At 37.5% G+C, this 23431-nt stretch overlaps 1 protein-coding gene, 4 long non-coding RNA genes and 1 pseudogene across 5 annotated transcripts; 2 read left to right on the top strand and 4 right to left on the bottom strand.

Annotated features, from left to right (window-relative positions):
• Window positions 1–3718: 3718 nt before the first annotated feature.
• LOC112177496 (protein disulfide-isomerase-like) lies at window positions 3719–4441 on the bottom strand. The gene is made up of 2 exons (XM_024315788.1): window positions 4391–4441; window positions 3719–4231 (listed from the first exon to the last, which is right to left on the bottom strand). The coding sequence occupies exons 1-2, from the start codon at window positions 4439–4441 to the stop codon at window positions 3719–3721; spliced, it is 564 nt and encodes a 187-aa protein (XP_024171556.1).
• Window positions 4442–7385: 2944 nt separating this feature from the next.
• On the bottom strand, window positions 7386–9892 carry LOC112176140. Its single transcript, XR_005803812.1, has 3 exons — window positions 9826–9892; window positions 7634–7698; window positions 7386–7476 (listed from the first exon to the last, which is right to left on the bottom strand). It is a non-coding gene; the product is annotated as an uncharacterized LOC112176140 (long non-coding RNA).
• LOC121050765 lies at window positions 8016–9338 on the bottom strand. The gene is made up of 3 exons (XR_005803810.1): window positions 8750–9338; window positions 8356–8648; window positions 8016–8120 (listed from the first exon to the last, which is right to left on the bottom strand). It is a non-coding gene; the product is annotated as an uncharacterized LOC121050765 (long non-coding RNA).
• A 1810-nt stretch (window positions 9893–11702) lies between the features above and the next one.
• On the top strand, window positions 11703–13989 carry LOC112176137 (annotated as a pseudogene).
• Window positions 13990–15546: 1557 nt separating this feature from the next.
• Window positions 15547–16328, top strand: LOC112176139. The gene is made up of 3 exons (XR_002926817.2): window positions 15547–15666; window positions 15939–16037; window positions 16175–16328. It is a non-coding gene; the product is annotated as an uncharacterized LOC112176139 (long non-coding RNA).
• Window positions 16329–18293: 1965 nt separating this feature from the next.
• Window positions 18294–21485, bottom strand: LOC121050766. The gene is made up of 4 exons (XR_005803811.1): window positions 21452–21485; window positions 19057–20296; window positions 18533–18804; window positions 18294–18433 (listed from the first exon to the last, which is right to left on the bottom strand). It is a non-coding gene; the product is annotated as an uncharacterized LOC121050766 (long non-coding RNA).
• Between the last annotated feature and the right edge of the window lie 1946 nt (window positions 21486–23431).

Raw genomic sequence — 23431 nt, 5'->3', positions numbered from 1 at the left:
CCCGAGTGGCCCTATTTGGTAACACATATTGCCCAACATTAGACTCATTACTACTAGTACTAGTGAGTGGACATACCTCAAATGAGTGATCTTCAGTACCAGGAAGCTGTGGGCCAGGGGTAGAAGCAATGGTAGGAGGGACAGTTGTGTCTTCAACATCATTTTGGCCAAAGAAACTGGTACTTGGTGTTTGCAGATTCTGCTTCTAGAGGCGGCGAGCTAATGGTCTCAACTGGATCCGTCAAAATACCACCTGCTTCTTCTCCTCCTTCTGATTCCTCCCCCTCTCCATGATACAGCTCTTCAAAAAATGAATTCTCCCCCTGAAAGTTGTATCTGAAGAGGAAAAATAACTCATGTCCTCAAACAAAGTAACATCCATAGTGACATAGTACTTCCTGGTAAGTGGATGAAAGCACTTGTACCCTTTTTGATACCATCCGTAGCCAACAAACACACACTTAAGTGCCCGGGCATCCAATTTAGACCCCTGGTTCTTAGGAACCTGGACAAAAGCAACACAACCAAAGACACGAGCTGGAAGATTATGAAATGAAGGTAAGGAGACATGAGATGCAAGAACCTCAAATGGAATTTTTCCCTAAAGGACACTAGAGGGAAGACGGTTGATAAGATGGGAGGAAGCATATACAACATTACCCCAAAGATACTTAGGCATATGGGCACTAAAGAGAAGGGCATGAGCCATATCAAGTAAATGACGGTTTTTCCTTTCAGACACTCCATTTTGTTCAGGTGTTTGTGGACATGTGGTTTGGTGAACAATCTCATGGGTGTTAAAAAACTCATGGAAAACATGATTAACATATTCCCCCCCATTTTCAGAACGAAGGACTTTAATGGTGCTACGGTACTGTGTTTGAACAAGAGTACGAAAAGTTTGGAAAGCTAGAAAGACTTCATCTTTGGTTTTAAGAAGGGCAACCCATGACAATCTCGTACAATCATCAATAAACAACACAAAATATCTCATACCCGATACAGTGGGCTCTCTAGAAGGTCCCCAAACATCAGAATAAATCAACTCAAAAGGAATAACACTTTTATTAGACACTCTAGGAGAATAAGTAGCACGATGACTCTTAGCCAAAACACATGTTTCACAACGTAAAGCAGACTCATTCACACCAATAAACAGAGTAGGTGTGGTTGTTTTCATAAGACTAAAAGAATGATGCCCTAAACGGCGATGCCACAACCAAATTTCACTTATCTTATCAGAATTCGAAGTCAAAGCGACTCGGGACTGTACTCCTGGTTTCTCTCCTGCATATGTCTGATCTAGATGGAACAACCTACCCCTCAGATACCCTCGACCGACTATCTCCCTGGTGAGAAGATCCTGAAAAATCACATACATATGATAAAAGGTTACGGAGCATTTAGACTCAGTATTCAACTGTGGAACAGATATCAAGTGATGAGACAAGTCAGGTACATATAACACATTATGAAGCTCTAAAGTGGGAGTAATACGCACTGACCCTGACCCTAACACAGGAAAAGCCTCACCATTGGCATTAGTGACATAGGACACTAGTGGGAAAGACAAGTCAGTAAAATACGATTTATCATAAGTCATATGATCGGAGGCACCAGAATCAATAATCCATGTATCAGAACCAACAAAGTTAGAAACCTTTAAAGCCATACCAATCTTACCACAACCAGGTATGAAGGCCGTAGGAGCAGCCCTACCTGCAGTATGATGATCATGTCCTGCTGCCATAGAAGTCGGGTTCTTGAATCAACTGAACCGCAGCTGTCTTTGCCTTAGGACGATAACCTTTCTTTTTGGGGAACCCATTCAGCTTCCAACAAGTCTCCCGAACATGTCCAAGGACATTGCAATAAGAGCATTGAGGACGAGGGCGGTTAGTGAAGCCTGGTAGAGGACCTGGCTGATGTAGGGGGAGTGAACTCTGCTGCTGAAGGAAAGGTGCAGGCAACTTGGCCTTTGTACCATTGAGTTCCGTACCCCCAAAAGAACCTCCATCTGAACTTCGCACAGGCACCTTAACCTTCTGGACATCATTGACCTTGGAACTCTGATCTTTACTGTCATCACCACCCATTGCAATAATACAATAGAGGAAAAACACACAAATCCCAAAGTACGCAGCGGAATTAAGAAGAATAGAAGGCTCCAAAATTAATAACAACAATTTTTTTTTTTTGGAACCTGTTAGAGTTGACTCAGAGATCTAGGGTTGACCGAGTTAGGTTGATTGAGTTGACTCACTGATCAAGTTGACCAACTGAAGAGATCGGAGATCGATCTCTGATGTAAGAGGCAGATAAAGGCGGTTTGGACAAGAGACGAGGCTGGTTTGGTCTAGAGAACTGACGGCAGAGCGAGGAGCGAGGATCACCTGTTCTAGGTGAGCGTCGATCTCTGGTTGTTGGGCGACGGAGCTGAGCGAGCAAGGATCGCCGGTTCTGATCTGAGCTGGGATCGCCAATTCTGGGAGATCTGGAAATCGACGATGATGAGCTCCTGGAAACCGACTGTTACGGTTCTAAGTGATTCGAAGACTGACGGATCTGCTCTGATGCAGATGAAGATCGCCGGGTATGTTCTGATGCGGAAGAAGAAAGGAATCGGGTCCAATGCAGAATAGGGGACTGAAGCCTTTGATGCCGGATCTGATCTGGAAATGATGTCGAGGAAGTCAAAGAAGAAGACACTGGTCGTTCTTTGACAGACGCTCAGGATGCAGACAAACGACGATAATAATAACGTTGTTAAGAGGTGAAAAACCCTAACAACGGGGTTCTAACTCCTCAAGTTTGAACAAAAACTAAATTTAAAACAACGAGACAAAGTCCTTTCGGATCTCTACTCTGATACCAAGTCAAATAAGACAAGCTATAGAGAATGAATTTTCTGATATATTATTACACTCATTTGTGGTGTATACAAACATATTACAATTGTACTACAACAATTATGTACTACTGTACTACACAACATATACAAGGTAAGTAGTTACAATAATATATTACCTTGTTAGTCTATTCCTAATAGGGAACTATGACTCACACTAACATATTTTTTTTCTTTGGGCTACAGTTTCTAGTTTTAGAAAAATTCTTGCGTGGGGGCTGCCAAGTGGTGGGGCCGTGCGGCCCTCCAATCAAAAATCTCAAACTTTTCCCTCCTTTCTGAAACTGCCCCTGATTTTTAATATGCAATATCCAAAATACCCCCTACTTGGACACTGATTGGCCCGCCCCACTGCCACGTGGTGCGGGTGCCGTACATAAGACTCCCTCCTGAAAGCTGAGCTATGAATCAGAGACGAAGGAAGAAGAAGATGAGAGAAAGGGAGAGAGGGAGAAAACGTGAAAACAAAGAGTACTACATTGTTACTGAGTTTATTACAAATTACAGTTTTACATGGACTTATATATCAGCTGTTCTACTACCAAAGTTACCAAAATACCCTAATATACTCTTAACATCCCCCCTCAACCATAGGCTTGGGTACAAGCATATGGTTGGAGCAAATGTGAAAAGTAAAACCCCATAACCAAATGATGGAACTGGTGCCTCTTCTTCAGAACAAGGACGGGTGATTAACTCCAAAATCAAGGGCAGTAAATACTCAGAACATAGCATGCCTCAAAACCAACTTCACTCTAATCAAACTCATTAGGAACCCTTCTTGCAGTGTCCACACCATGGAGCATAAAACTAGAGTAGCACATTTTTCCCAGACTTGAAAATAATGTCCTGGAGGCTCTCAGCGACTACAACTTTAACAGGGTCATCGTTCTTCTCAAGGATGGGTTCAGACTTTTTGTATGGTGATACTTTCCCATCCTTGTATTCCTTCACCCTAACTGAAATATGATCTGGCTCCAAATGTGGTTTCAAAAACTTTTGTCTGTCATTGGTCTGTATGATGATGAGAGGCACTTGGTCTTCTTTAAGTCCAAAGTACTGGAAGGCACCTTGACTAGCCTCTAGATCTCCAACTAAAAAACTTATGCCCTCTCCTTTGTATTTCTCAGCTTCTTCACGATACTTTGATTTAAAAGCATCAGCAACATCACTGCTGAAGTTCAGAAACAACATAGCCTTATCATTTGGACCATTGAAGAACTTGATAACAAAAGGGTGGTTGTCTGGGTCATTGTTGAATTCTGTAACAACTGCCGAGCTAGATTCTTCAAGGAACTTCTCTAGAGCCTCTACATTGAATTCCTTGAAATCAACAAAAGTTCTGATAGTAACAATTTCATTTTCACCACCATGTTTTCAATAGCTCCATTGTTTCTCAGTGGATAAAATCTTGTCATCTGCTCCACCTGCATAACTCTACTTCACTGATGAACCTGAGACCCTCTGGTCTAATGAGAGTACTTCCTTCACACTAGAGCCATTCTCACAATCCAAAACACAATCAGCTAACATCTTCTACTATCCCACTTGTCAAGTCAGAACCATCCATCCAAAAAGAAAACAAACTTCAATATTCTACTAATTCTTGTTCTGTAACATTCACTTAATACTTCTTCAAAAATTCATTCAATTGTTCTTCAAACTATATACAACTAATCATCTACTTCTTCAAAAATCAATCAATACTTCAAAATTCAACTCAACTCTTCTTCTTCAAAAATCCTTCTTCTTCTTCAAAAATTCATTCAATTAATTGTTCTTCAAACTATATACAACTAATCATCTACTTCTTCAAAATTCAACCAATTCTTCTTCTGCAAATTTCACTCACTTCTTCTTTCAAAATATTTACAACTAATTCTTCTACTTCAAAAACCAATCAATTCTTCTCCATCTAATTCAAAATTTAATTCTTCTTCAAATATTCTATCAATATACTTCAACATAACAACGTGCAAAGTAGACGGATGAACAGAAACGACTTAGGGAAGATCCAATAATAGACTAGCACATCAGCAGTATGTATAGTGAAGCGGAGCAACAAGAATTGCAGAGAGCAGATGAACAACGTGTAGAGATGAGTGAATCGGAAAGAGATTACCAAACTCTGTAATTGTATCAAACCATGGACATGAATCCGCACTAAATTCCGGTGGAGACTGCCGGAGGGAATCGCTTGTCCGCACTCGAATCGAAAAACGACGTCGCACTGAACAAGGCCATGGAAGCTTGATATCGATGAGTTTCGGATTCCAGAACAGAACAACGACAGTGAAAAGCTCAAGCTTGGGGCAAGGATCCATGGCAGAGGGAGAAACTGAATTTGGGGGTTAGGGTTTGGAATTGGGGAAAATCAAAATTGAATGAAATTGATAACACGAAAGCAAAAAATAGAGGAAGCAAGAACATCTAGGTCACCGATCGACCTGAGCTCCTGATACCATGAAAGCTGAGCTATGAATCAGAGACGAAGGAAGAAGAAGATGAGAGAAAGGGAGAGAGGGAGAAAACGTGAAAACAAAGAGTACTACATTGTTACTGAGTTTATTACAAATTACAGTTTTACATGGACTTATATATCAGCTGTTCTACTACCAAAGTTACCAAAATACCCTAATATACTCTTAACACCTCCTAGTTTTAACATGTAGAGAATCTCATGTCCGATCCTGACTGCAATACACCATCAGTGGACCCATGGATTCTGATGGGGGTGACTAGAGTCGTACGCTTCAACCAAATTACTCAGAGATTATTCAGAGCACCGCCATGCACTTGCACCAACATAAATGAATGGTTAGATTGCATTAAATACACTTTTTGTTTATTAAAAATAAAGTTGATAATAAATATTAAGGGTTGAGATTATTTTATAAGGGTTGGATCACTTACACCGTCAGTGCATAGAATAATTTCCACAAATTACTCACCAAGAAGAGACTGTTGATAGTGGCGATCAATCTTGAATTGGGGATCAAATACAAGCACGCCCTTACCAACTGATTGGCTGAAAATATTATGTTTTCAGACTCTAAAATGTTACGAGTTATTACTTAATACTTGCCAACTGGAATTTCTGGCATCTAAATTGAACTGACTGAAGAGTCAACCTTTGATTGAGATCAATGCGATCCACGTGAATTGTATATTTGTATTAATACTGCAATATTGCTTTAAGTTGATGAGACTAGCTTGTTCTGGTTATCTGATATTCAGAATGGCTTTAATGAGGCACTAGTACCACGATGGCCAGCATGTATTATTTGGCTCTGTTTGGTCATCTATTACTGAGGTAGATTAACATGATTCAAACTTTAATTTCTTCCGTTACATAACATCTTTTCTTCGAAGTTTCTAACAATTACTTGGCAGAAAACGCGAAGATATACCGGCACTCCTCCTTGCTCTGAATGCATGGTACTTGCATCAAACCTGGCGTAATGATTCAGAAATATATATTATTTGAGACTCCGTTAGTCTCCAGCATGGCGTTAAATATTTTTTGCAGTCAATTTAATTTGTAATGGTTTTTAATTAGTCGTCGTTGTTAACTGAGGGTCATTGCATACGACCACTACTACAAAAATTGAATCAGACGACGGCTAAAAACTGTCGTCTGATATGGAGATAAAGCGTCGTCTATCAAGGCGCCGTCTGATGAAGATCGATTGTAGGGAACCGTCGTGTGAAGGGCTCGGCAGCATGGCGCGCAGCATGTCGGCAGGCTGTCGACAGCATTAGCTGTTGCGCGACTATTCTTCAGACGACAGGCGACTTTAGAAACTGTTGTGTGAAGGCAATTCAGAGGTCGCTTTATTTTATGCCCGTTGTGTGACTTTCATTCAGACGACAGTTTTTCAAAGTATCCATTATCTATTTTACATTCAGTCGACAATTTTTATTTTTGGGTCATTGGTGCACATACGACAGTTTTTTTGTGGTTATTGTTGTCCTAATAGAATGATTCAATGCATTATATTTGCAGGATGTGGAATAAAAAAAGACCAAATTAACTGATCAATATATATATATATACAAGAAATTGTTATAATTTACATCATGCACCAAAATGGATTGTCCAAAGTTAATCTTTTATCCCCAAAAGGAGTACATCTAATATTACTAGTAACTTTATCTTCATATTCTGAAACCACATCTTCCTTCTCATTTTTGTTCCTTGTTGCTTGAAACCACATCTTCATTCTGAAACCACATCTATGATCTAACACAGTCGGTGGTTATATTACCTTACAATTCCTTGAGGTTCAAAAGGAGCACCATTTCGGAAAGGTCCTTCATATGGGGAATTCTCATTGCAAGCCTGGCAGTTCAGAGTACATACACAAGTTAAATATGTAAACCTGACAGTGTTATAATATCTTGATGATCAGAAAGTGATTAAACAAAAGAAAGAAAGATAAAGTACATACTTTTGATCTTTTCCAAGCTGGATGCTGATACACATGATTGATTCCCAACACTTGTCCATCAATGTATCCCACTACATTACAAGGAGGATCCAGTTCTCCTCTAACGCCACAAGATACCTGAAATTGAAATGGACGTTTTCACTTAAAGAAGTGTGATATAATTTAATATTTTAAACTCCAATCACATACAAAGTTTCCCAACTCAATAATTTTCTAATGATTTTCAGACATGCCAATTATTTATAAGTATGTGATTTGAAAACCAGAAGCTTACAGTGAAACTCTTCCCTTAATCACTATTGTCTCTGTCAAAGACGGTAAATTTCCAATCAGGAACATCTGTCCCATAAATAACAGCAAAGTAAGTAGTGAGAACACATGCTGCAATCAGCCTGCTAGGTGGCACATCTTTGGTTTGTGCAGTTCTCAAGAAAATTTCTATCAGTGCCACTACCAGATATGCAAGAGCAATTCTCTACAGAGGGTGACTATAATTACTATGTACTGCCATGCATCTTTAAACGGAATTATGTAATCAAATACTAGCAGATACCTATGAATATCAATAATCAATCTTACCTAGAGAATCCCGCACCATCTTATTTCTTTCATGTCAACACCATATGTTAGTTTGTCAGGATCATGGTACCTTCAATGATGCAGCAAGGAAGGTATGGTGCACCAAGTAAAAGATTGAGCCACCAATAGCTCCAGCTAGATACAACTTCAGCAAAAACTCAGGCCCAAAAGTGAAATCCAATCTGGTCAATATACCAAAGTCAGTAAGCAAGATTGAAACTGATTGAACTCGCCATTTCATAAAGATTATATTAACAAAATAAGTTGAGCAAACTTAGCTTTATGATACATGCTTCAACTAAACTGATTCCATAACAAATATAGTAGCATACAGGAATCCTTTAGGATATGTGTGTTTAAGAAAAATTGGAACCAGTAGCACGCAAGAGAAATAGCTTATGAGGAAGCTGAGCTTACATTGATCCCAAAAAAATACAGTCCAATCATGTTAGAAATGATATGCCCAATATCAACATGACTAAATGTAGAAGTTATCAATGTGTGAAGACGTCCACTTGTAAAATTGTTTAATGAGATCTGCTTAGAGAAAATCAAGAAGTTAGGAAAATGAAGTAAGAAATGGAATATTATGAGACAAGAATACTAAGCACCTATAAAGAGTTCTGTCCGTCAACACATTGTTTCCTTGAGTTGTGCACTAGTTACTTAAGTCACTTATGAAAAGCCAATGGGTACACATAATCAAGCAGCTGCTCCAGAAGACAGAGCCCATAAATGGTCAGGAATTAAAGATTAAATACAAAAAAGTTGACAGCACTTAATAGCACACAAGTTCAAATTAAGAACTCACAGTAAAATTCTTGTACATGAATATAGGGTCTGCTATCCTCCATAAAGGAAAAATAGCAACATTAGCTACAACCAATCCCAAAACCATGTCACCGCTTGATAACCTTCGCAACCATGTTCTCCTGCAAACAGAACATATAAATTATTCACAAAAAGGATCTTGCATGTAGTGTGTTAAACGACAAATATGGAGTGACGAGAAACTCAAAAATCTGTTGTTGTGTTTGATAGTATTCTCTTTTCAATATGTGTTTCTTCAATAAGTGAAATCCGAGATCTTGTAAGTGTACTTATTTTGTAGCAGTATCGAAGAAACAAGCTGAACTAGAAACTGCATATCAGATCTATACTTGATTCGTAATTCACAACATGACCACAGGTCCACAAGTAACTTAATACCTATAGTCATATGCAGTAAGTCTTGCAACTGAACAACTCATCGCTACCAGAACTCGTTTTTTATTTTAACTCAAAAACACAGTAATTTCACATTTCCAACTCGAAGATGATATCTCATAAAAAAAAAATTAAAAAAGGAAAAAAACTTGAAGACGGTATGAAGGCATATCGAATCCCAGACTATTCTGCCCACTGATGTTTAATACATAATAATGTAAAACCCAAAACCTATAACTCAACAAAAGTGAAAAAATTTCCCAAAATCAATCACAAACAATGAGAAGAATCGAGAGAGAGCAAACCAAATATGGAGAATGCCCAGAAATCTCGAATGCAGCCCACAAAGCTTCGGTAGATGAAACACAAATCCTTGGAAGCAAAATAAGAAACAAAATCAGCTTGTACTAGACTTTGCATTTGTCAAATTTGACGAACACAATTTTCAGTCACAAAGAGATGAATGTGAAATACAGCTTGTACTAGACATGTTTCAAAACAGATCCAGGTCTCGACATTTTATACTTTCCTTGTTTTTTCAATGTTCATGTCAGTGGTATTTGACATGTAAATACATGAAATAGGATTGTGGATGGCAGTACAAACACATTTTGTGTTCATATATATGATGCAGAGAAGAAAATAAAATACAAATGCTTTTTAAAATGAAGATGGCTTTACCTTACAGAGGTATATTCCCATAACTCTATTGGTATGATTCAGAAACCAAAGTCCAAAAGTATGTTGGTAGCTTTCATATGTCAGTGGAATGGAGATAAAGAAGTCCTTTGGCAGAAGCAGTAATAACACAATTCGATTAATGATATATCATTTAGTCATAATACATTGAACCATTCAACAATACCAGCATGCCACACACATTTATGTTACATAGAAACAACTATGTTTAAGTGAAGAGTCACTCCGCGGAACAGCAAAGTGGATCCATTTATGAGTTCAACTTCCGATTGATAAGGTTCAGACTAAACTAACCTTGTTCAGAATGAGAAGGAAGAAAGATATGTATCTATAACGTACAAAACTTACCCTATGGTTCGCTCAATTTCTAAACAAAACAATATGAAACTCTCTCCATTTAATTGCTGCTTATCTCAAGAACATATGATTTATAGATTTAGACAATAAGTGCAAGTTGCAGGCAATGATTAATAATTCAGGAGTGCAAACTTCATACCTTCTCCCCTTCTTCTTCACAGTATCCTACCAAAGAGACTGATTTTGATGGTGTGGTCTTCATCTCAGTTATCGGTCAAGAATTCTTCTTCACCTTATAGGATTCCTCCTTCTGCACTTTTTATGGCAATAGTAGAGAGATGGATTCCATGCACATCCAAGATGGGGGAGAAAGAGAGAGAGATTAGAGATAACAGAGAGGGGAAAACGCAACCAAACCAATCAAAACGCAAATTCTCAAGACGGATTGAAGAAAACCAGACCATAAAAATAGGATTTTGAAACTGAACAGATTAGGGGAAATCAAAAATTGAGAGAAAGATGAAGTAGATAACCTGGTCGGAGACCTCAGAGAGCACCTCCGTTTCGAGGAATTGAGCCAAGCTTTCGATTGAGATGACACGGGTTTCTCCGGTGTGTTTCTGGAGTGCTTGTAGTGCTGAAATCCCTCCTTGTCCCTTACTACAACAAAGAATACAATCGCTCAGAATCCCTATAATTCAAAAACCCCAAACCCATAAGTTCACACAAAAAACACAATTCAATTCCTAGGTCTCAGAAACGAAACAAGAAGACGGCGATGAAGAACAGGCATCGAAAATTGCAAGAGAGACGTCGTTGTTACCAGAGATTGTTGGATTTGATGTTGGCCTTAGCGCGGTCGGACTAGAGCTCGGAGTTGTTCGGGTCAACAACGATTGCCTGGGTAGAGGTCAACGGCGACGACGAACTCAAGTGGTTATCGATGTAGGCCTTTGCTATTTCCCAGATCGAATAACCCATTAGGTTTTGGTCTGGGTTTGTCGAGAAGAGAGAGAGAGAGAGAGAGAGAGCTTTGGTTGGGGTTGTAGAAGAAGAGATAGGGTTTGACGAGAAAGGGTTTGTCAGTGGGAGAGAGAGGTCGGGGTCTGTCGATGGGAGAGAGTGTCGGGGTTGCCAGTGAGTGTCTAGTGTGAGGCAAGTCGAGAGAGGGTTTTGGTTTTGAGTTTGGGTCTGTCGAGAAGCCTCAGTCGAGAGTAATTTTATTGTTTTTCGTCGAATGTTTAATACATGTGTGGGGGGGGGGGGGGGGGGGGGGGGGAATGTGGAGTTTGAGATGAGATTGGCACCATACACATGGCGGAAAATTTGCCGCTCAATATTTTTAGGGTCATACAACGGTTCTATCCTTAAACGTCTTCTGAACTAATTCTCAATTCCTTATCAGACGACGGATTTTATAAAAACGACATCTAAAAAAAAAAACAATCAGACGGCGGAAAACTAGGATGCGTCGTCTGAGAGGTGTCGTCTGATTAATTTGTGTAGTAGTGGACATATTTGCGCCACAGATTGATCAACACAGTGGAAAAGGAAAAGGTATAAATACCAAGAAACCAATAGTAGATGTATACATCGATAATCGATTAAAGTTAGCTTTCATACCTCGTCTCACTTATAGTTAATTTGCTTCATATGGCCGAAACAACCATCGATTCTCAGTCAAAGAGGTAAGTATATACACACATATGTTCATAGATTCCCATAAACACTTTCTTCACTGAAGGCTAAGTATTACATGTGTCTTGTCGATCAAATTAATATCTGAAATGTTATATGATTCCATGATTCTATCTAAGGTATATTAATGTATATCAAAATAAATTAGTTTGATTCAGACTTTTAGAAGTAAACTAGCTCCATGCGCGCATTAATAGATTAATTTGAGACTAATAGTCTATTTCTATATATATCATAGATTTATTAATGAAATTATGTTATATTGCCAGACTATGAATTAGGACAAGAAATTCAGACATGCATGTCTAATTCTATGTAATGTTACAACCGTTTGGTTCAGAGCAACCTGACACATCTACAAACTTAAGCAGAGACAATTTCCTTAATTAATTACTAACTTAATTGTCTTGATTCTCACAGGCAAAAAATACTTGTTCTCTTTTTGGTTTCAGAATTTGTGTTGTCACCGGGGCCAACAAAGGGATTGGATTTGAGATATGCAGGCAACTAGCTTCTAATGGGATCCTGGTAGTATTAACTGCAAGAGATGTGAAGAGCGGACAAGAAGCTGTCGAAAAGCTCAAGCTTTCTGGCTTGACTGATGTAATTTTTCATCAACTAGATGTAACCGATGCAACTAGCATTGCTTCTTTAGCAGATTTCATCGAATCCCAGTTCGGGAAGCTTGACATATTGGTACTTTATTACCTCTCTATCAGTATTACTTGACTTTCAATTCCTATGATATAGTTAATGACAAAGGATCAAAAAGCTCCTCCACAAAGAAAAGAAATTATAATTTGACTTGCTGGTTTTTATATAGATACGTTATACAGTTTAATACACTGTTCTGTAATACAGGTCAACAATGCAGGAGTTAACGGAATCACAGTGATCGGAGGGAATGCAAAGAACATAACTTTTGATTATGAGCATGTAAGTTTATGTAATATAGAGAGAGACATTCTTAACTTTTGATTATGAACATGTAAGTTCATGCAATATAGAGAGACATTAAATGTCCTGGAGAATTTAAATAAATAAATATACGCGCGCAGATATATATAAAGTGTGTCTATATATATGTATATGTATGTATATATCTATGTATATTTGTAACATCAATAACTAGTGGAGATTATGCTGCACAGATGTTTGGTTCAAAAGCTGGAGACTTGAAAAAGCATCTAGAGCAAACATACGAAAGGGCAGAGAAATGTCTGAAAACGAACTACTATGGAATCAAGCAAATGAGCAAAGCAACTATTCGACTTCTGCAAAAATCTGGTTCACCTAAAATGGTCAATGTCTCTTCCATCGGAGGACAGTTAAAGGTACAAAACTGGATTAAACTCCTTAATTAAGGCAAATATATTTGAAAAATTCCTTTCAAATATAGCCGATCAAAAAATAATTTTCTTTTGAATAATGCTACATGGATCATATTCTTATATTGTATAAATTGTGTATCACATTACTAATACAGATGATATTAGGACATATTGGACGTGTATCACATTAGTAGTGTTGTCTACACGGTTTTTAGAAGTTCCAAACCCCATTCCAGAGCCTACTTTTTAGTTATTTAGTATAAAATAATTGTTAGCTTGATATAGATTATCGTTTCAATCTTTATAGTTGACTTTGTTCGTAGCGATGTAACACAAGAAGGGGTACATGAATGTGATCCAAATTGACATATAACTTAATTTTTTTTTTTTTTGTAATATTCAAATGTTTGTATGTGTTCCAGCGTGTTACGCATCAGAAAGCAAGGGATGAACTAGGAGATGTTCAAGGCCTCACCAAGAGAAAGTGGACAAGGTTGTTGAGGAGTTTCTGAAGGATGCGAAAGAGAATTTGGTTGAAGCTAATGACTGGCCTATAAACTTCTCTGCTTACGTAGTGTCCAAGGCAGCCATGAATGCTTACACCAGAGTTCTGGCAAAGAGCCACCCCGAAATTGCAATCAATGCAGTTAGTCCTGGCTACACTAGCACTGACATGACCTTCAACGTTGGCGGGCACTCTGTTGAAGAAGGTGCAAAGGGTCCTGTTAAGCTGGCCTTGAGTCCTGAAGGTGGACCTTCTAGCCTCTATTTTGACCAGCTTGAAGTCTCATCGTTTTGAATGAAAATGTATATTGAAGTATCTATATGTTACATATAATAAAGATTAAAAAGACAAAGATAGTCTCTTTAATTAGAATTGGGAAATTTATGGTTCTACATGCTCTTTATGGAGATTTTAATCTTAGTTTTGTTTTTGGTGGGAAGGTTTTGATTTGGTCCCCTTCCTTTCTTGTAATTTTTTGTTTTTTTTTATTAATAAAAAAATAGAGAAATGGAAGATGGTTTCCTGAGTGTGAGGGCCCTTGCCCTCTTCTTGAAAAAGCGGATGGGCACTTGATATTCCAAATTAATTTTTATAGAGACACAAATATGCCTAATTAATCCTCTAAAAAATTACTGATATAATTTGTTGGAGATAAAGATTACAGTTACCATTCCATACATGCATCAATTCTTTGTTCAGTCCTAAACCAACCAAATTCATGTGGATAATCTAATACACTTCGAAAATTCTCAATGGCTCGTTGCCAATATGGGCTTATATATCCATTGTCTTGCCCAAATTCACGAAATCATATCCCACATTCGTTCAATTTTCAATATGTTAAATCTTGGTTACAAAATTAATCACCATTATTACATATATAGAAATTAAGTACGGAAGTTGAGCATTTCTATTAGAGTAGAACAAGTTGAGATGAAGCCACACTATTTTAATTGTCTTAAAATTTTGGCACATTGTTCTATACAAATACATTCCGTTGCATAACTGAACATTTTTCATGGTTAGGGGAGTGAAATCCACAGTTCTCATTTTACGATTCACAATCCACACTCTATGTTTTATTTTTTAGCAACCTAAATTTTGTCTTTAGTGACTTGAATTTTGTCTCTTTATCAAAATTTCAACCAAAATAAGAGAGAAGTTCATTTCAAAAAAAAAAAAAAGAGTGTGGATTTCACTCCTCTAAAATTATATATATTGCGTCCATTGTCTTACTTCCCGCTTAAGCTTTTGGGTTTTGATGGTTGTCTAACATGTTGTATGTGTTTGAGCTTCTTCGAAATCAAAAGCAGAGAAGGAGCTAGGAGATCATGTTGTAGGCCTGAGTTGGACAGAAGAAAAGTGGACAGGGTGGTTGAGGAGTTTCTAAAGGATGCCAAGGAGAATGTGGTGAAAAGAAAAAACTGGCCAACAAATTTCTCAGCTTACAGACGTACATGGTATCCAAGACGGCTCTCAACCATTACAAAGAATTGTGGAGAAGAAACATCCCGAAATTGCAATTAACGCAGTTCATCCCGGATATCACTAGCACATACTTGAACTTTAGGAGGAGTCTGGAATGAACCAAAACAATTGTAGACCAACAGATGCCGTGAGGATTTCCGTTAGATTGACCTCGTCAACTCACATATGACAGGAAAGATGAAACTGTAATTGGAGTTTTTACCATAAGGGGTTTTAAGGGAGAAGGAGAAAGGCATGTGCATCGAGGAGGTCGGAGATAAAGGTCCAGTTTGAAGAATCAACACACAGAGACTCGTAAGTATCACTGTTCTCAATCTCTCTGCAATTTCGCTTGTTAGGATTGTGAATTATTCCATGTCTGGAAATTGGTTGTTAGTGTTTTCAGGTTGAGATCTATGAGGATATAACGGTAATGCATGCGAGCAAGGACGAGTTTGCGGCTCTGCTCTCAGATCGATGACCAATATGTGTTCACAGCATTTTATCATAGATTGAAACGTACGGGTGTGTGTCTTCTCTCTTTCTCTTGCATCTTCTTTTGGGATTTTTAAATGTGAGAAATTTGATCATCCGAAGACAAAATTTGTGATCAAGTTTAGCAAAGCAGGAATGTTCTATTGATTTAGGTAGAATTTAACCATTTCTGTAAACTTTACTCTCGAAACTCTTAACTCTGATGTTTGCATAATTGCATATATGAGATACCCATCACTCATGCACCCACCCTTCATCTGTTTATTCGTACATGACTAGAAGGATTCCTATGCTATGTGCAGATCCATGAGTACCATAGGAGACATCCAGCTGCACGCACTAGTTGTTGATGCCAATGAGGAACATGAAGCACTGCTCAAACAGGAGCCTCAAGTGGAGAGGTCAGTCTATATCTTTTTACACATCTGTAAACAATGCTTGAGGTTACAAAGACGAGGGAATTTACTATTGCTTCAGTCTTTTCTCTTTCAACATGAGATTGGAAAATCGATTACCAGTGAAATTGCTAAATTTTCAGATGAATGATTGATTCGCCTTCAGTGAGATTGGAACTTATCACTTGCCTTCAGACGATTGATAGCAACAACTATCCTGAGGTACTATCTATACGAACATCTTTTGGTCTATATTATTTTTGTGGACAACACAACTGTGAGTTTTCTTGTTTTCATTGCAGATTGTGAATTGTATGTTTATCATTAATGCTGGTTCTGGTTTTATAGGATCCAGCCAAATTGTTCAAGCATAAAGCATGATCAAAGTAATATGAAACAAAGCCAAAACCTCAAGATTTGGGACCAAAATATCAAAATCATGATAGTTCTCCATTGACGTCACGACAGTAAAACTAATAACAGATGCCACCTTTTCTGATACATCACAATTATGTACTGTAAGATTGACAATTAAACAAACAGTAGCTGCAGTAAATGCTTGCTTGGCCTAAAGAAAACTATACTTACCTTGCCTTAGCAGAACCAAGGCTAATGCTTGAATCGACCTGCTCTCGGTTGTGAACAAAATCCCCTTTCTAGTTGTTCTTACCGAGCGGAAAGCACTGAATCATTGCATTGCAAGGAGAGGTCACTCGCTTGATTTGCAAATTGATCCGACTCGTAATTCACTTCGCAACTCCCCTCCCGTTTGAAGCCCAGGGGGAGGAGCTGCCAAACGCCCAAACCAAATGAGTTTTCGTGGTTTTGATGAACAAGATACCAACCCAGCTGCATGTAAACCTCATCCCAGACATGCCAAAATACCAGAAACTCCTCATCCTTTTACCATGACAGCACAAAAATTACGGTTAATGTCTCATTACTAGTCAACAAAAAATAACCAATTTGTGAGGATGATAACTGGCCACGTCAGTGGGGCCCCTTTGGTGCAAAAAGTTTTGGTTCATTGCAGCCTACTCCTGAACTTTAATATTGGCCACTAGACTGTTGAATTAGAAGCTGCAAAGGGTACTGTCAAGCTGGCTAGCTTTGAGCCGCCATGGTGGACCTTTTGGTCTCTTTTAATTTCGAGAAGTTAGCTTAATGAAAGTCTCAACCTTAATGAAGATTGAACGGAAAGCATGTTAAATAAAAAATTAAAATAGGGATCGAGAGAGAATAAGAGAATAACTAAAGGACTACTAATTAGTTTGAGCCAAAAATATTCACTTTTTTTTTAATAAAAAATACTCTCACTTAACTTAATAAGAGATTTTAATTAAATCTCACTCACTTCATTTAAAATCAAAAAATCAAAATGTTCATTTTAAGCTCTGAAAAATAAAAAATTACACCAGTGTAGGGATGGCAAAAATCCCCATCGAGTAGGGTACCCATAGGGTATTCAACCCTAATGGGGAGAAATTCGGGGAAAATCGGGTAACGGGGATGGGGATCCCCAGTATTCGAATTTTGAAATCGGGTATGGGGCGGGGATGGTATTTTGATCCCCATCCCCATACCCACCCAATAAGAATTATAAGAAATACATATATATATATATATATTTATTATATATATTTTTTGATATTATTTATAAATAAATATTTATGTAAACTTAATCTTTTTGTCAATATTTAAATTCTGTTAATAAATATGTTAAAAAAAAGGAAGATTCTTTTAATAAAAGATCTTTATCAACATGTTAATTTTCCTTGATTGAAATAAGAAATTTATTTTATTTTGATGTTCAATTTTAACTTCATATTTTACAATCCATAATTGTTTGTATAAATTTTTATATAATAAATTGGTAATATTGTTAATGGGGATTGGGGCGGGTATGGGGACCTAATCCCCAATGGGGACGGGGACGGGGAATCCCCAGTATCTTATTACGGGGATTGGGGAGGGTATGGGGATGAAAAATGAAGTCGGGTATGGGGATGGTAATTTAATCCCCTTACCCTACCCTCCCCATTGCCATCCCTACACCAGTGCCACTCTTTTTAAATTCTTGGAGTCTCTCTCTCCCCCTGCCATCATGAACCGAGTCCACCTCCATCTTCAATCGGCGGAGTACTAGCTCAGTCACCATCGCCCGAAATCTCTTCCTCGAAGCTCTTCATGAACGAGCGCTGGAATGAGATCGGAATCGTCGAGTAAGTCCAGTAGGTCCGAGGTTGTCTCTGATCGAGTAGTAATTCGATTCCAGACGGGATAAGGTCTGTGAATTTGTGCTTACCCGTTCAAGCCTAACGTCAGCCGCAACGTCTATGGCGCCAGAATTAAAATCCTCGCTCTTTACACTAGCCTGTGCATGCCTGCATTTAACACTCAACCTGCAAAATTGAGACGAATTTGTTAGCGAATAATTAATCAAATTGAAGCCTTTGAGGTTTCAATGCATGCATGTGAGAGAGGGGAGAGAGAGAGCTGACCGGGTCGGACAGGGCGAGCTGGGATTGGGCCGAGCTGTGAGGGAAGCTCCGCGGAGAGAAGAAGGAAGAAAGGAAGTTGCTGGCAAGTGCAGAAACGACGTCATTTCAATGGAGGTTGCGCGGTGCTGGAGTGGTGGGTAATGGTTAGTGGTTAGGATTATCCTTTTCTCGTTCCCAGTTTGCATCAGATAATCTTTCTTGTTTAGTAATGGAGTATTGTCCTAGTGGAGATCTTCTTGTCCTCCGGCAGAAGCAAGTCGGAAGGTGTTTTTCTGAAGCAGTTAGGAGGTATACAAGTTAGAAATGCAATGAAGATATATCATTATTATTCATTTTGTTTCAGATGCTTATGAATTTGTGGGATAATTAACCTGCAATTAAGCACTAGGGTGCAAAGACGTAGATGTCTAAGAAAAGTATACCATGTCTAGATTTATTACTATTTCTGATTTAGACTTTTACACGTGTTAGTGTACGTATTGGTCATGCAGTTTTTAAGATAGGAAGACAGTGACTCACCATACCTCTTTACAAGCTCCACCTACACCAGTTGGACACAAACTCAAATTTGGATTTTACCAATTCAGATATTCACCTGCCGGAATGGATGACCGCCTATGTACGTATTTGTGTTCCTTTTGTTTGGTTATGCAATTGCTGGAAATAATCTTGAGTTCAGACAAAAAAAGAAAAGAATATAGAAGACATCTTGAATATTCTTTCATCCTTATTCATAGTGATCATCTCTAGTGAACTATTCTTTGTGTGCATGACAGTTCTAAAAAGCTCCATTTGCATTATGCAATTAAATTAGATTACTTAACATTTTGTTCAGTTTTTTTACTCTGGATAAAAGTTTTATTGGGAGTTACTAAATTTTTTATTATGGTCAATAAAAGTTTTATTAAAAGGCAATAACAACATTTATTGAGGGTCAACAAACTTGCATTGAGAGTCAATAAATCTCCTAAAAATTTTATGAGATCTCCGTGGACCTTGTAAAACTAAATACGTAATTGAACCTTTCATTTTTTAGTGTGTAGTGATTATAAAACAAAAGTGGTAGTACGTGGAGTTTGTATATATAACTTTTATTATAAAACTCGATAAACTTTTATTCCCCCACCCCAATAAAAGATTGTGAATTGATGCAATATCCTCATATTCTTCCTCAATCAAAATTTTATTTATCTAATTTTAGGGAAATTTGCTCCCTTTCCCTCAATAAACTTTTATTGCCTCTCAATAAAAAGTTTTTATTGACCTTCAAAAAAACCTTTTTATTGGGAGGCAAAAAAAAATTATCAGGGGCAATAAAAGTCTCCGACGAGCTCTTTAAAGACTTCTAGCTACCGGTGACCAGTGACGAGATTTCGAGGTCTAGTGACCGGATTCCCGTAAGTCTCCGACGAGTTTTCTCTCTCTCTCTCTCTCTCTCTGTCTCTCTCTCTCTCTATGTGACAAAGGGAGAGGGCAAAATTGTCTCAAAAACAAACAAAAAACAATCATTAAAAAAAACATAATTGAATATTAGGGCAAAAAATATGTAATTTATTGGGTAAGTGGGTAATCTTGAAAGATGTTGAGGTAAATGGAGTTAAAGTAGCTAAAATTTGAGTAAATTGACATTTTTCCTTTTTATAACACCCTTTTTCCAAATTTGTGTACTGATGCGCCTGAAAGCAAGCGCACAATTTAACCCTGAAAATATCGTTAGTAGTATAAGCAAATAGGGATCGTTCTATCCGGGGATTGAGGGTACACCTGTAATTGTGTAACAAATAAAGAAAAGTATTATTTATAGAAATAAAATAAAGAATATAAATATATACAATTGTATAAACAAATAAAGAATTAAAATAATAAAGTATTATTTACAAAAATAAAATAAAGAATAAATATATACAAGTGAACAAAAATAAGGGGGGATTTTGTTTTTGGATTTTCGAAAATAAAACTAAGTTAACAAAATAATTAAAATGCAAAAACATAAAAATAAAATAGAGTGAGAGAACAAAGATCAAAAACCGAAACATATGATTAAAATTGATTCAAACCCTAATATTGTTCATCTAAGTCATGAGAGAGGAGTTGATCATGTGAAACATTCGAAAGCAAATGATTTCCCATATTTTACTTTTCAATGCTAATTAACCTAAGCGAAAGCACCTAGATTAATCCTATCAAACATGCAATCAAGCCCTAGAAAGCTAGTCAATCATGACATGTTTAATGCATTAGACATAGAGAAAGGCTATCAACTCAAGTGTACAACTTAGTTATGGAAAAGTCCACCTAATTGCAATCCTCTTCAATTAAATTCGATTCTTGTCCAGAACCTTTACTACTTTTGATTCAAGTTACACAAAACGAAAAGTCGATTTCATGTTCTTAAACCTAGCACCAATTACATGCAAATCCTATAAGTGTCGACCCAAATAAGATAAACATATAAAAGTTTTCTGTAAAGCAAATTTAATCGAACAAACTCACATAAGCAACTTAGAATCACAATTATATGAATCTAAAAATTCTCAATTAATCATAAAATTCCAGAAATTAATATTCATTCAAACACATATGTCAACTAGAACAAAACCAACGAAATCAAAGCAAAGGTTACAAAGGAGAATCGGATTACACCGTGAGATGGAGATGAGATGAACGAATTGAGGATGTGGTCTCTTGAATCTCGAAAGCAAGCTTCAAGGATGGTGATGGAGGATGATGCTCACGGCAATTCTTCTTCTCCCTTGGCCTTGCTTGAAATGTTGAATGCACTAGAATCACAATTATATGAATCTAAAAATTCTCAATTAATCATAAAATTCCAGAAATTAATATTCATTCAAACACATATGTCAACTAGAACAAAACCAACGAAATCAAAGCAAAGGTTACAAAGGAGAATCGGATTACACCGTGAGATGGAGATGAGATGAACGAATTGAGGATGTGGTCTCTTGAATCTCGAAAGCAAGCTTCAAGGATGGTGATGGAGGATGATGCTCACGGCAATTCTTCTTCTCCCTTGGCCTTGCTTGAAATGTTGAATGCACTAGAGGATGGAGAGAAAATGGAAAGGAAATGGAGAGACAAAGAAGATGGAATGGATGAAGGAATTGGTTTTGAGAGTGAGAGGAGAAGTGTATTTATAGCCCAAAAAATGATGAATGGAGGGTGGAGATGAACATAAATGAAGGGCTAGATATGTTAGACAAATTTGTAAAAAATATCTTCCCACATGTTTATCACTTGTTCAACTTGAATTGATTTTCCTCCTCAAGTTTTTCCACTTGGTTGCAACTTTGATTTTCCTCCTCAAGATTTTCCACTTCCTTGCAACTTTGATTTTCCTCCTCAAGATTTTCCACTTGGTTGCAACTTTGATTTTCCTCCTCAAGATTTTCCACTTCCTTGCAACTTTGATTTTCCTCCTCAAGATTTTCCACTTCCTTGCAACTTTGATTTTCCTCCTCAAGATTTTCCACTTGCTTGGAGGTCCTAAAAAAATAGAAACTAATAAGAAAAATAGAAACTTTCCTAAAATGAAAAATGGCAACTTACTAAAAATGATAAATAGAAACTACAAAAATATAAACTTTCTACAAATAGGAACTTTCCCAATCAAAGAATGGAAACTTTCCTAAACAGGATTTTAATAAGGAAATAACGTAAGAAATGTAGGGAAATGCAGTTAAAACGTCGCATTAAAATGCTCCTATCATGTACATATGATCGAAACCATGCAAATTTGTGTATATTTGTACACTTGCAAATCTTAGATGCATAACAACTCAAAGGTGATAAATGATTTGAAAAAGAAGAGATGATGCATACAAATTTTCCTGTCAATTCACGTAGAAATGTCAATTTACATGTGATTTGAAAAAGAAGAGATATAATGCATACAAATTTTCCTGTGATTTACATAAAAATTAATTGTCAATTTACATGAACATGAGGCAACAGTTTGTGATCAGCACTTGCGTCAATTATTGATCCCAGTAGATAATGATGATGACTTTGAAGGACGCCATTGCATACGTGACCAATACGTACTCAGACGCAAGGTTGCTAAACTATAAATAGCTCTAATTAACCGAAAATTCTTCCATGCTCAGAGCATGAAGTGCTCGGGCACATCACCACACTTTCTAACCGTCAGATGTGTTCTCACAATCCTGACCACTCATTTATATAAACCGGCTTACCTGCTAGCTCGTTTTCTGTTCAAGAAATCACCATGATCATTTTACTCTTTTTCTCTTGGTAAAATCTCTGTTAACAATCGTCCAGATTGAGGGTGGCTAGCAGACTGGGGTGAATTAAGTTTTACGCAAACTGAGTGGAGTTCTACCTGGTCTTGGCTAGATTGTTTTGTCACTTTTTAGAAGTGCATCTTGGATATAGTTGTGTAAGAGAGGAACCCGGGTGTTCATCATTCACCATGCTCCTCAACCCAGAAAACTCTTTTTCACCGTCCCCTGCAGAATTTAGCTGGGATTTGGGATTTGACGGATTGAATCATTCTGATCTTGATTTTCCACACCAAATTCAATTCCCTCTTCAATATTTGACCAGCAAATCGAATCTGGAACAAGTAAAAAGGGAGAGACAATATAAAAAAAAAAATTTTAAAAAAAATCGATGCTCCCTAGCTTTTTTTAATCAACATATGTTTGAATGATCTGCTGCCATGGGCTCCGGTGAATCTCTGGGCTGCTATCGGGATCGCGTTTGAATGATCTGCTAGGTCCATTTCCAATCCTATTAGCACAGGAGCCATCATTGTTGCTAATCTCAACACCATCCCCATCATCAGCATCAACACCACGGGACACTGGTTCTGACTTTACATGATTATCATCCACAAATTCACTCCCAAAACCCATAAAC

This window comes from Rosa chinensis, chromosome 7 (genome assembly GCF_002994745.2).
Source record: "Rosa chinensis cultivar Old Blush chromosome 7, RchiOBHm-V2, whole genome shotgun sequence".
Taxonomy (NCBI): Eukaryota; Viridiplantae; Streptophyta; class Magnoliopsida; order Rosales; family Rosaceae; genus Rosa; species Rosa chinensis.
Note: the sequence above shows the minus strand (reverse complement) of the source record. Positions and strands in the feature narration are given on the sequence as shown.